This window comes from Petromyzon marinus (assembly GCF_048934315.1).
Source record: "Petromyzon marinus isolate PM22_M1 ecotype Great Lakes invasive population chromosome 84 unlocalized genomic scaffold, UKy_Petmar_22M1.pri1.0 chr84_unloc.6, whole genome shotgun sequence".
In the NCBI taxonomy this organism is placed as follows: domain Eukaryota; kingdom Metazoa; phylum Chordata; class Hyperoartia; order Petromyzontiformes; family Petromyzontidae; genus Petromyzon; species Petromyzon marinus.
Window position 1 is genome coordinate 111784 of NW_027422643.1, and position 13217 is coordinate 125000.

The following is a 13217-nucleotide window of genomic DNA, read 5'->3' on the forward strand; positions in this document are numbered from 1 at the left end:
TGTCGAACGCCCGCTGGCAGGTCACGGGGCAGACCCAGCAGGTGCCACGGGTCGACTGACTGAGATGACTGAGATGAGTGGCTGATGCACCACCTGTGCCCCCTACTGTGCCAACCTGCTGTGCTTTAGCCACCCGGCGCTCCGCTCGTTGTTGTGAGCGTCGCTCCTCCACCCTCCGTTGTTGTTGGAGGGCGACTACCTCCAACTGCCCAGTAGCAGCGTCCTTCACGAGCCTCCTCCACAGAGGCCGATCTTGACACCGCTGGTACCGGTCATCGGCAAGTCCACTCAGCTCCACGTCCTCCTGTACCACATCACTCCATCTCTTCTCTAGCCCGTGCCGCGCCCGCTTAGCCCCCTCAATCCGGCCGAACAAAAGCTGTTTCGGCATGCGGTGGCTGGGCATGCGGGCTACATGACCCAGCCATCGCAGCCTTGCCTGCCGGAGGAGCTCACCGATGGGATCTTGCCCAGCTCTGTCAAGGATTTGTGAGCTCCTCACACAATCCAGTCTGGTTAAACCCAGGATGGATCGTAGGCAGGCCAGCCTAAATGTTTCTAACCGGCGAAGATGTTCCATTAGGGGGGTCCACGTTTCGCAAGCGTAGAGAAGGGAGGGAATGACCGTGGCCGAGAAGACCTGAAGCTTAGTGCGGAGCGACAGACCAGGTAGCTTCCACACAGCGTTACGCAACCGATGAAAAAAAATTGCCGCTCGACTGATTCGGAGTGAGACACATACACACACACACGAGTGAATTAGAGTCACTATCGACACGGTAGGATGTTGTTGTTGTCGCTTTTAATGAATTCATCAACAAAAACATCAAAAACATCAATAACAAGAAAAACTCGACCACCACGCTCACCACCACCACGCTCACCACCACCACCACGCTCACCACCACCACCACGCTCACCACCACGATCACCAACACCACTACCACCACACTCACCCCCACCACGCTCACCACCACCACGCTCACCACCACCACCACGCTCACCACCACCACCACGATCACCACCACTACCACCACACTCACCCCCACCACGCTCACCACCACCACCACGCTCACCACCACCAACACTACCACCACCACACTCACCCCCACCACGCTCACCACCACCACGCTCACCACCACCACCACCACGCTCACCACCACCACCACGCTCACCACCACCACCTACAGCTATGTACACGGCGCGTATTTACAGCAGCGAGCGGAGGGAGTGGCGAGCGAGGGTGAGCGGATTACGGCGACGCAGACGAGTGGGTGGGTGGGTGAGTGTGTGGGTGAGTAGGTGAGTGTGTGGGTGTGTGGGTGAGTAGGTGAGTGTGTGGGTGAGTATGTGGGTGAGTAGGTGAGTATGTGGGTGAGTAGGTGAGTGTGTGAGTGGGTGGGTGAGTTGGTGGGAGGGTGAGTGGGAGGGTGGGTGAGTGAGTGAGTGGGTGAGTGTGTGGATGAGTGTGTGGGTGTGTGGGTGAGTAGGTGGGTGAGTGGGTTAGTGTGTGGGTGAGTGGGTTAGTGTGTGGGTGAGTGACCAGGTCAGTGGGTGAGTGTGTGGGTGAGTGTGTGGGTGAGTGACCAGGTCAGTGGGTGAGTGTGTGGGTGAGTGTGTGGGTGAGTGACCAGGTCAGTGGGTGAGTGTGGGGGGGTGTGAATGGGGTGGAGGGTGGGGGACTAAACCGTTAACCCCACCCAAACTTCAATTGGCGCTGATGGGATGAGTTAATTATTGGGGGAAGACGGTACAGCGCCGGCTATGTGAACCGTTCAATGGCACCACCACCATAGGGGGCACCCCCAGTGACAGCTGTCTCTGTGTGAGTCTGTAGCCTAGGGGACACCCCCAGTGACAGCTGTCTCTGTGTGAGTCTGTAGCCTAGGGGACACCCCCAGTGACAGCTGTCTCTGTGTGAGTCTGTAGCCTAGGGGACACCCCCAGTGACAGCTGTCTCTGTGTGTGTCTGTAGCCTAGGGGGCACCCCCAGTGACAGCTGTCTCTGTGTGTGTCTGTAGCCTAGGGGGCACCCCCAGTGACAGCTGTCTCTGTGTGAGTGTCTGTAGTCTAGGGGGCACCCCCAGTGACAGCTGTCTCTGTGTGTGTGTCTGTAGCCTAGGGGACACCCCCAGTGACAGCTGTCTCTGTGAGTGTCTGTAGCCTAGGGGGCACCCCCAGTGGCAGCTGTCTCTGTGTGTGTCTGTAGCCTAGGGGACACCCCCAGTGACAGCTGTCTCTGTGTGTGTGTCTGTAGCCTAGGGGACACCCCCAGTGACAGCTGTCCCTGTGTGTGTCTGTAGCCTAGGGGGCACCCCCAGTGACAGCTGTCTCTGTGTGAGTGTCTGTAGCCTAGGGGACACCCCCAGTGACAGCTGTCTCTGTGTGAGTCTGTAGCCTAGGGGACACCCCCAGTGACAGCTGTCTCTATGTGTGGGTCTGTAGACTAGGGGGCACCCCCAGTGACAGCTGTCTCTGTGTGTCTGTAGCCTAGGGGGCACCCCCAGTGACAGCTGTCTCTGTGTGTGGGTCTGTAGCCTAGGGGACACCCCCAGTGACAGCTGTCTCTGTGTGTGTCTGTAGCCTAGGGGGCACCCCCAGTGACAGCTGTCTCTGTGTGTGGGTCTGTAGCCTAGGGGACACCCCCAGTGACAGCTGTCTCTGTGTGAGTCTGTAGCCTAGGGGACACCCCCAGTGACAGCTGTCTCTGTGTGTGAGTCTGTAGCCTAGGGGACACCCCCAGCGGCAGCTGTCTCTGTGTGAGTCTGTAGCCTAGGGGACACCCCCAGTGACAGCTGTCTCTGTGTGAGTCTGTAGCCTAGGGGACACCCCCAGTGACAGCTGTCTGTGTGTGTGGGTCTGTAGCCTAGGGGGCACCCCCAGTGACAGCTGTCTCTATGTGAGTCTGTAGCCTAGGGGACACCCCCAGTGACAGCTGTCTCTATGTGTGGGTCTGTAGCCTAGGGGACACCCCCAGTGACAGCTGTCTCTGTGTGTGTCTGTAGCCTAGGGGGCACCCCCAGTGACAGCTGTCTCTGTGTGTGAGTCTGTAGCCTAGGGGACACCCCCAGTGGCAGCTGTCTCTGTGTGGCTCTGTAGCCTAGGGGACACCCCCAGTGACAGCTGTCTCTGTGTGAGTCTGTAGCCTAGGGGACACCCCCAGTGACAGCTGTCTCTGTGTGAGTCTGTAGCCTAGGGGGCACCCCCAGTGGCAGCTGTCTCTGTGTGTGAGTCTGTAGCCTAGGGGACACCCCCAGTGACAGCTGTCTCTGTGTGTGTCTGTAGCCTAGGGGACACCCCCAGTGACAGCTGTCTCTGTGTGAGTCTGTAGCCTAGGGGACACCCCCAGTGACAGCTGTCTCTGTGTGAGTCTGTAGCCTAGGGGGCACCCCCAGTGGCAGCTGTCTCTGTGTGTGAGTCTGTAGCCTAGGGGACACCCCCAGTGGCAGCTGTCTCCGTGTGTGTGTCTGTAGCCTAGGGGGCACCCCCAGTGACAGCTATCTCTGTGTGTGAGTCTGTAGCCTAGGGGGCACCCCCAGTGACAGCTATCTCTGTGTGGGTTTGGCCTCCAGGGATTTTCCAATCAATCGCAGATTAGAGTGATGGTGGTGGGGGGGGGTGGTGGTGGTGGTGTTGGGGGGGGGGGGTAGTGGTGGTGGTGTAGGTGGTGGTTAGGTGGTGGTGGGGGGGGTTGCGGTGGTGGTGGGGGGGGTGGTGGTAGGGGGGTGGTGGTGGGGGGGTAGTGGGGGGGTTGTGGTGGTGGTGGTGGGGGGGAGTGTTTTAGTGTCATCAAAATCAAAACGCAAAAAAGCGGCCATTCCGTAGCCGCGCGTAAAAAAAAATATTATTTGATCAATAATAACGACGACGACGATTACCAATCATGAAGATAAAACAAGGATATATATCGAGGGAAGTTTTAAGTGTAAATAATAATATTATATAAAAAGGACTCGTTAAAGCACCGAACGGGTGGGGGGTGGGTGGGTGAGGTGGTGAGTGACGTCAGAGACCGCGACGTCACGCGTGATCATCCAATCACGCGCGGCCTCGCGGGTTTAGTAGTCGTGTGTGTACAGGTACGTGTGTACACGTGTGTGTGTGTACAGGTGTGTGTACAGGTGTGTGTACAGGTGTGTGTGTAAACGTGTGTGTGTACACGTGTGTGTACAGGTATGTGTACACGTGTGTGCACGTGTGTGTGTACACGTGTGTGTACAGGTATGTGTGTGTAAACGTGTGTGTGTACACGTGTGTGTACAGGTATGTGTGTACACGTGTGTGTACACGTTTGTGTGTGTACACGTGTGTACAGGTATGTGTGTGTGTAAACGTGTGTACTGTGTGTGTGTGTAGTGTGTGTACACGTGTGTGTGTACACGTGTGTGTACGTGTGTACACGTGTGTACTGTGTTGTGTACACGTGTGTGTGTACACGTGTGTGTACGTGTGTACACGTGTGTACTGTGTTGTGTACACGTGTGTGTGTACACGTGTGTGTGTACGTGTGTACACGTGTGTACTGTGTTGTGTACACGTGTGTGTACTGTGTTGTGTACACGTGTGTGTACACGAGTGTGCACTGTGTGTGTGTGTACTGTGTGTGTACACGTGTGTGTGTACACGTGTGTGTGTACGTGTGTGTACACGTGTGTACTGTGTTGTGTACACGTGTGTACTGTGTTGTGTACACGTGTGTGTACACGAGTGTGCACTGTGTGTGTACTGTGTGTGTGTACACGTGTGTGTGTGTACGTGTGTGTACACGTGTGTACTGTGTTGTGTACACGTGTGTACTGTAATGTGTACACGTGTGTGTACTGTGTGTGTACACGAGTGTGCACTGTGTGTACACGTGTGTTTACGTGTACAGGTGTGTGTACTGTGTGTGTGTACACGTGTGTGTGTACTGTGTGTACACGTGTGTGTGTACGTGTGTGTACTGTGTTGTGTACACGTGTGTGTACTGTGTGTGTACACGAGTGTGCACTGTGTGTACACGTGTTTACGTGTACAGGTATGTGTGTGTACTGTGTGTGTACACGTGTGTGTGTACACGTGTGTGTGTGTACGTGTGTGTGTACACGTGTGTGTAGTGTACACGTGTGTGTGTGTACGTGTGTGTGTGTACGTGTGTGCGCACACACTCGGGCTGAAGGATTAATACGATTTAAAATCGAAATCGCGATGTGAAACAGTACGATTAGCAAATCGCAAAGGGCTGCGATTTTTTAAAAAAAGTCCCTATTACTTTCTTATTGGAATTATTATATATTTTTGTTATTATAATAACTTTTATTTACCTTAACAACTATGTATTTATATTCTTGGTTCTTTCGGTGAAACAATAAAATAATAAAAATATAATTTTTATCACGTTTCGACTGCAAAAACAATAAAATAATAGAAATATAAAAAAATAAAATTCTCACGTTTCGACTGCAAAACTGATGATGACGACTGATTGTGTGTTGCAGTGGAAACGTCGTGAGAATTTTATTGTTTAATATTTTTCATTATTATTTTATTGTTTCCCTTCTACGTGGTGGTGACTTTACCGAAAGAACCAAGAATAATAATTTTATTGTTAAATATTTTTCATTATTATTTTATTGTTTCCCTTCTACGTGGTGGTGACTTTACCGAAAGAACCAAGACTAATTTTGTTTTACAATAATTTTATTGTTTAATATTTTTCATTATTATTTTATTGTTTCCCTTCTACGTGGTGGTGACTTTACCGACAGAACCAAGAATAATAAATTTATTGTTTTACAATAATTTTATTGTTTTATAGTTTTATTATTTTATTGTTTCCCTTCTACGTGGTGGTGACTTTACCGAAAGAACCAAGAATAATAATTTTATTGGTTTACAATAATTTTATTTTTGTATTTAAAGCTTTCGTGACTGCAGTAATTCATATTCTTAGTTTTTTCGGTAAAGTCACGTTGAAGGGAAACAACAAAATAATATATAAATATATAAAACAATAAAACATTCTCACGACGTTTCGACCATAACTCAAACGGTCGTCTTTAGGTGTGTTGGTTTGCATAAATGTATTTTTAAACGGTGCATTTATTTATTTATAATTAAAAAAGATCTCCAAAATCTTGAATAAACACAAGATCCAGGTCCGTTTCAACACATTACATAAAATCCGTGATCTGGTTCCGTCTGTAAAAGATGTGATTCCGGACATACAATACCCTGGTGTCTACAAACTAAGTTGCCTCTGTGGTAGTAGTTACATTGGAGAAACCAAATGCCATGTCTCGGACCGCATTCGTGAACACAAAGCAGACCTTAAACACGGTAGGACCAACACCTCGGCCGTGGCAGATCATTGTTATAATTCAGTAGGCTCACATGCCATTGACTTTTCCAAGACAGAGGTTCTTTGTAAGCCATCTGGCTACCACGAGAGATTCGTTCATGAGGCTATCCACATATACAAGCACAGAGGCAATTTCAACCGAGAAGATGGATTCTGGGCTTAGCAATCATTGGAAGAATCTGATAAACCATTTCAGGTCTTAATTGATTGTTCACGCTTACAGTGGCTTTCAGACAGCATACATTATTAAAAATTTCGTCTCCCCCCTCCTCTTTTCAGAATATAGATGGACTAGTCCTAAATAAACTGCCAAATCGTTGCGCGTGGCGCTAACGTTTTTATAAATAAATAAATGCACCGTTTAAAAATAAATTTATGCAAACCAACACACCTGAAGATGACCGTTTGAGTTATGGTCGAAACGTCGTGAGAATTTATATATATATTTTATTATTTTGTTGTTTCCCTTCAACGTGACTTTACCGAAAAAACTAAGATAATAATTTTATTGTTTTATATTTTTTATTATTTTATTGTTTCCCTTATCTAAGTGGTGGTGACTTTACCGAAAGAACCAAGAATAATAATTTTTTTGTTTTACAATAATTTTATTGTTTTATACTTTTATTATTTTATTGTTTCCCCTATTTACGTGGTGGTGACTTTACCGAAAGAACCAAGAATAATAATTTTATCGTTTTACAATAATTTTATTGTTTTATATTTTTTATTATTTTATTGTTTCCCTTCTACGTGGTGGAGACTTTACCGAAAGAACCAAGAATAATAATTATATTGTTTTACAATAATTTTATTGTTTTATATTTTTATTATTTTATTGTTTCCCCTTCCACGTGGTGGAGACTTTACCGAAAGAACCCTAGAACACGAATCCCTGCAAGTCACGAAAGCTCTAAATCAAAACAACTGTTCCACGTTCGATTTGCTCCATTTCAATTAAAACAATTTTTTTTAAATAAATACACTTTGGGAAGCGATTCATCTTCTTTTTTTAAGCTCTCTCCATCCTTGCGTTAGAATTTTAATAGCAGTTCACATGTCCATGGCATCACGTGGTCGCAGCAGCAGTAGCAGCAGCAGCAGTAACGCTCCATCACGCGTTTTTTAAAGAGGAAAACAAAAATCGATTACTTCACGAAAATTGAACTGCGGCTGGAATTTTAACAAGAAAAAAAAGATTATTTTTTGTTGTTGTTGATCGAAAATCAAATCGTAACGTCGCTCGGGGAGAAATCACAATCGGATATATCTTCTCCCCAAAATCGTTCAGCCCCCTAAACACAAAGACAAAGACCCCCCACCCTCCCCCAAATCCCCGTGTAGCCTGTAACAGGCTGCAGGGGCAAGTGCTGTTAGCGAGTAGCAGCGCTGCCAATGAAGGCCGGAACGATACACGCGAGAGGAGGGGGGTGTGTGTGTGGGTGGCCAGTAGCACCACGCCCCCCCCCCCGCCCCCGGCCGCCTTTGTCTCCCCCAGTGCTAGCGATGTTCACTACACCACCGCCTACACACCCACCAGCTACTCGTTTGAGGCCGAGTCGACCTAGGGGAGGGCCCAGGACCGGTTCAGATGATCGCCGTCACGGGCGGTGGTGTTTGGCCGTGAGCGGGGGTTCGTAGCGGCTACGGCTACCTGCTACATCACCGCTCCCCACTCACAAACGCGCGTGCACACATGTACACACTCATACGTGTGTGTGTGTACGTGTGTGTACGTGTGTGTACGTGTGTGTGTGTGTACGTGTGTGTGTACACGTGTATGTGTGTACGCGTGTGTGTGTACACGTGTATGTGTACACGTGTGTGTGTACACGTGTGTGTGTACACGTGTGTGTGTACACGTGTGTGTGTACACGTGTGTGTGTATACGTGTGTATACGTATGTGTGTACGTGTGTGTACACGTGTGTGTACGTTCACGTGTGTGTGTACGTGTGTACACGTGTGTGTGTACGTGTGTACACGTGTACGTGTGTGTGTACGTGTGTGAATACGTGTGTGTGTACACGTGTGTTTGTGTGTGTACACGTAGGTGCTCGCTAACAGCACTTGCCCCTACAGTCTGTTAAGGCTATATGGGGGATCTTTGTCTTTTTTGTATACGTGTGTATACGTATGTGTGTACGTGTGTGTACACGTGTGTACATACACGTGTGTGTGTATGTGTGTACACGTGTGTGTATACGTGTGTGTACGTGTGTACACGTGTACGTGTGTACACGTGTACGTGTGTGTACGTGTGTGTGTACGTGTGTGAATACGTGTGTGTACACGTGTGTGTGTGTACGTGTGTGTGTACACGTGTTTTTGTGTGTGTATACGTGTGTATACACGTGTGTGTACGTGTGTGTACACGTGTACGTGTGTATACGTGTGTGTGGTACACGTGTGTGTGTGTGTGTGTACGTGTGTGTGTGTACGTGTGTGTGTACGTGTGTGTGTACACGTGTGTGTGTGTACACGTGTGTGTGTACACGTGTGTGTGTATACGTGTGTGTGGTACACGTGTGTGTGTGTGTGTGTACGTGTGTGTGTACGTGTGTACACGTGTGTGTGTGTGTACGTGTGTGTGTGTACACGTGTGTGTGTACACGTGTGTGTACACGTGTGTACGTGTACGTACACACGTGTACGTGCGTGTATACGTGTGTGTGGTACACGTGTGTGTGTGTGTGTGTACGTGTGTGTGTGTACGTGTGTGTGTACTATCCGAGCGGAGGGAGAGATCCCCTCTCATCCAACCACCTGAACCAGGATGGGTGAAGTATGGTCGTTTTACAAAGTGACCATGCCCAGCCCACCGCCACTCATCCAGCAGTGGAGTGACAAAGAAGTCCTGGTGGGAGGGAGGGAGGGAGGGGTGGGTGGTGGTGGTAATTAATTAATCGTCACTAATTATTATTTTTTTTTTTAAAAAGGTGAGGGAGGCTGATAAATTTGAAATGTGCGTAGCGACTTAACACTTTTGGCTACCGATGAGTTACGCAAAGTCTACTGCCTATATATAGAGAGTTATGTACACGTAAAAAATATTGCCGTTATTATAATACATATATAGACACACGCGCACACGCGCAAACACACACACACACACGCAAAAACACACACACATACACACGCATATACACACAAGCATACACACACACACGCAAATACACACTCACACAAGCACACACACACACGCAAATACACACTCACACAAGCACACACACACACAAGCACACACACAAGCATACACACACACACACGCAAATACATATACACACTCACGCGTGCACACACACACACACACTCGCACACACACACTCGCGAACACACACACACACACGTGCACACACACACGTAGACACACACGTGTACACACACACGTGCACACACACATAGACAAACACACATAGACACACACATAGACACACACACACAGACACACACACACAGACACACACACAGACATAGACACACACAGACACACACGTACAGACACACACAGACATAGACACACACGCACAGACACACACATAGACACAGACAGACACACACACATAGACACAGACAGACACACACACGCAGACGTACACACGCACACACAGACAAACACACACATATGCAGACACACAGAGACACACAGAGGCGCATACACACAGATGCACACACGCACAAACAGACGCACACACACACAGACACACACACACAGACACACACACACAGACAGAGACACACAGACAGAGACACACAGACGCAGACACAGAGACACACAGAGGCACACACAGACACACACAGACGCACACACAGACACACACACACAGACACACACACAGACACACACACAGAGACACACAGATGCAGACACACAGAGACACACAGAAGCACACACAGACACACACAGACGCACACACAGACACACACACAGAGACACACACAGAGACACACAGAGGCACACACAGACACACACACAGACGCACACACAGACACACACACAGACGCACACACAGACACACACACAGACGCACACACACAGACACACACAGACACACACACACACAGACACACACACAGATGCACACACACAGACGCACACACACAGACACACACACACAGACACACACACAGACACACACACAGACACACACACAGACACACACACAAACACACACAGACACACACACAGACACACACAGACACACACACAGACATACACAGACACACACACACAGACACACAGACACACACACAGACACACACAGACACACACACAGACACACACAGATACACAGACACCCACACAGACACACACACACAGACACACACACACAGAGACACACACAGACACACACACACAGACACGCACACACAGACACACACACAGACACACACACACACACAGAGACACACAGATGCAGACACACAAAGACACACAGAAGCACACACAGACACACACAGACGCACACACAGACGCACACACACAGATGCAGACACACAGAGACACACAGACACACACACACAGACACACACAGACACACACACACAGACACACACACAGACACACACACACACACAGACACACACACAGACACACACACACACAGACACACACACACAGACACACACATAGACACACACACACAGACACACACATAGACACACACACACAGACACACACACAGACACACACAGACACACACACACAGACACACACACAGACACACACACACAGACACACACACACAGACACACACACAGACACGCACACACAGACACACACACACAGACACACACACACAGACACACACACACACAGGTGTCCGTGTGTGGAAGTTTCTACGTCTGTGTCTTTTTGTCTCTGCCTATCCCCTGTCCATCTGTTTGTGTGCGTCCACCACCACCACCTCCACCACCACCTCCACCACCTCCTCCACCACCACCACCTCCACCACCACCACCACCACCTCCTCTACCACCTCTTCCACCACCTCCTCTACCTCCTCCACCACCACCACTTCCACCATCACCTCCTTCACCATCACCACCTCCTCCACCACCACCACCTCCACCTCTACCTCCTCCATCACCACCTCCACCACCACCTCTACCACCTCCTCCACCACCTCCACCACCACCACCACCACTTCCACTATCACCACCACCACCACCACCACTTCCACTATCACCACCACCACTTCCTCCACCATCACCACCACCTCCTCCACCATCACCACCTCCTCCACCACCTCCACCATCTCCTCCTCTACCTCCTCCATCACCACCTCCTGCTCCACCTCCACCACCACCTCCTCCTCTACCACCTCCACCACCACCTCTACCACCTCCTCCACCACCTCCACCACCACCACCACTTCCACCATCACCTCCACCATCACCATCACCACCACCTCCTCCACCACCACCTCCACCACCACCTCTACCACCTCCACCACCACCACCTCCTCTACCTATACCATCACCACCTTCACCTCCTCCACCATCACCACCTTCTCCTCCACCACCTCTACCTCCTCCTCCTCCACCACCTCCTCCTCCACCTCTACCTCCACCTCCTTCACCTCCTCCTCCACCTCTTCCACCACCACCTCCCCTCCTCCACCTCCTCCTCCACCTCTTCCACCACCACCTCCCCTCCTCCACCTACTCCACCTCCTCCACCTGGCTGTCCCCTCCATCGTGGGCCGTCATCAGCAGCACGTTTTGCGTTTCCTGGTGCCCTTGGCGGGGCGACCCAGCCGCACGACGTCACCCTGCAGCTGCTGCTGCTGCTGCCTCGCCAGAGACTCCTTCTTAGCCCGCAGCACGGCATGGGTCACGTTGCTGAACATCTACACACGGTGGGCGGGCAAGGGTGGGTGGGTGAGTGGGTGGGTGGGTGGGTGAGTGGGTGGGTGAGTGGGTGGGTGGGTGGGTGAGTGAGTGGGTGAGTGAGTGTGTGGGTGAGTGGGTGAGTGAGTGGGTGAGTGGGTGAGTGAGTGGGTGAGTGAGTGGGTGGGTGAGTGGGTGGGTGGGTGAGTGAGTGGGTGAGTGGGTGGGTGAGTGGGTGGGTGGGTGGGTCACGTTGCTGAACATCTACACACGGTGGGCGGGCAAGGGTGGGTGAGTGGGTGGGTGGGTGGGTGAGTGGGTGGGTGAGTGGGTGGGTGAGTGGGTGAGTGGGTGAGTGAGTGAGTGGGTGGGTGGGTGGGTGAGTGAGTGGGTGGGTGAGTGAGTGGGTGGGTGGGTGAGTGGGTGTGTGAGTGAGTGGGTGAGTGAGTGGGTGGGTGGGTGGGTGAGTGAGTAAGTGGGTGGGTGGGTGGGTCACACTGCTGAACATCTACACACGGTGGGCGGGCGGGCAAGGGTGCGTGGGTGGGTGAGTGGGTGGGTGAGTGAGTGGGTGAGTGAGTGGGTGGGTGGGTGAGTGAGTGGGTGGGTGAGTGGGTGGGTGAGTGAGTGAGTGAGTGGGTGGGTGGGTGAGTGAGTGAGTGGGTGGGTGGGTGAGTGAGTGAGTGGGTGGGTGAGTGGGTGGGTGAGTGAGTGGGTGTGTGAGTGAGTGGGTGAGTGAGTGAGTGAGTGGGTGGGTGAGTGAGTGGGTGAGTGAGTGAGTGAGTGGGTGAGTGAGTGGGTGAGTGAGTGTGTGGGTGAGTGGGTGGGTGGGTGGGTGAGTGGGTGGGTGAGTGAGTGGGTGAGTGGGTGGGTGAGTGGGTGGGTGGGTGGGTGAGTGAGTGGGTGAGTGAGTGGGTGAGTGGGTGGGTGAATGAGTGGGTGGGTGAGTGAGTGAGTGGGTGAGTGGGTGGGTGGGTGAGTGGGAGGGTGAGTGGGTGAGTGGGTGGGTGGGTGAGTGGGTGGGTGGGTGAGTGAGTGGGTGAGTG

At 51.0% G+C, this 13217-nt stretch overlaps 1 protein-coding gene across 1 annotated transcript in view; it reads right to left on the reverse strand.

Moving 5' to 3' along the window:
• Positions 1-785: 785 nt before the first annotated feature.
• LOC116937183 (ras-related protein Rab-35-like) overlaps positions 786-13217 on the reverse strand; it is a 47880-nt gene continuing 35448 nt past the window's right edge. The window contains exons 6-7 of the mRNA XM_076059235.1: positions 12022-12191; positions 786-9196 (exon numbers count right to left, since the gene is read on the reverse strand). Coding sequence (XP_075915350.1) covers positions 12051-12191 — 141 coding nt within the window. The 3' untranslated portion in view covers positions 786-9196; positions 12022-12050. The remainder of the gene's footprint in view (positions 9197-12021; positions 12192-13217) is intronic.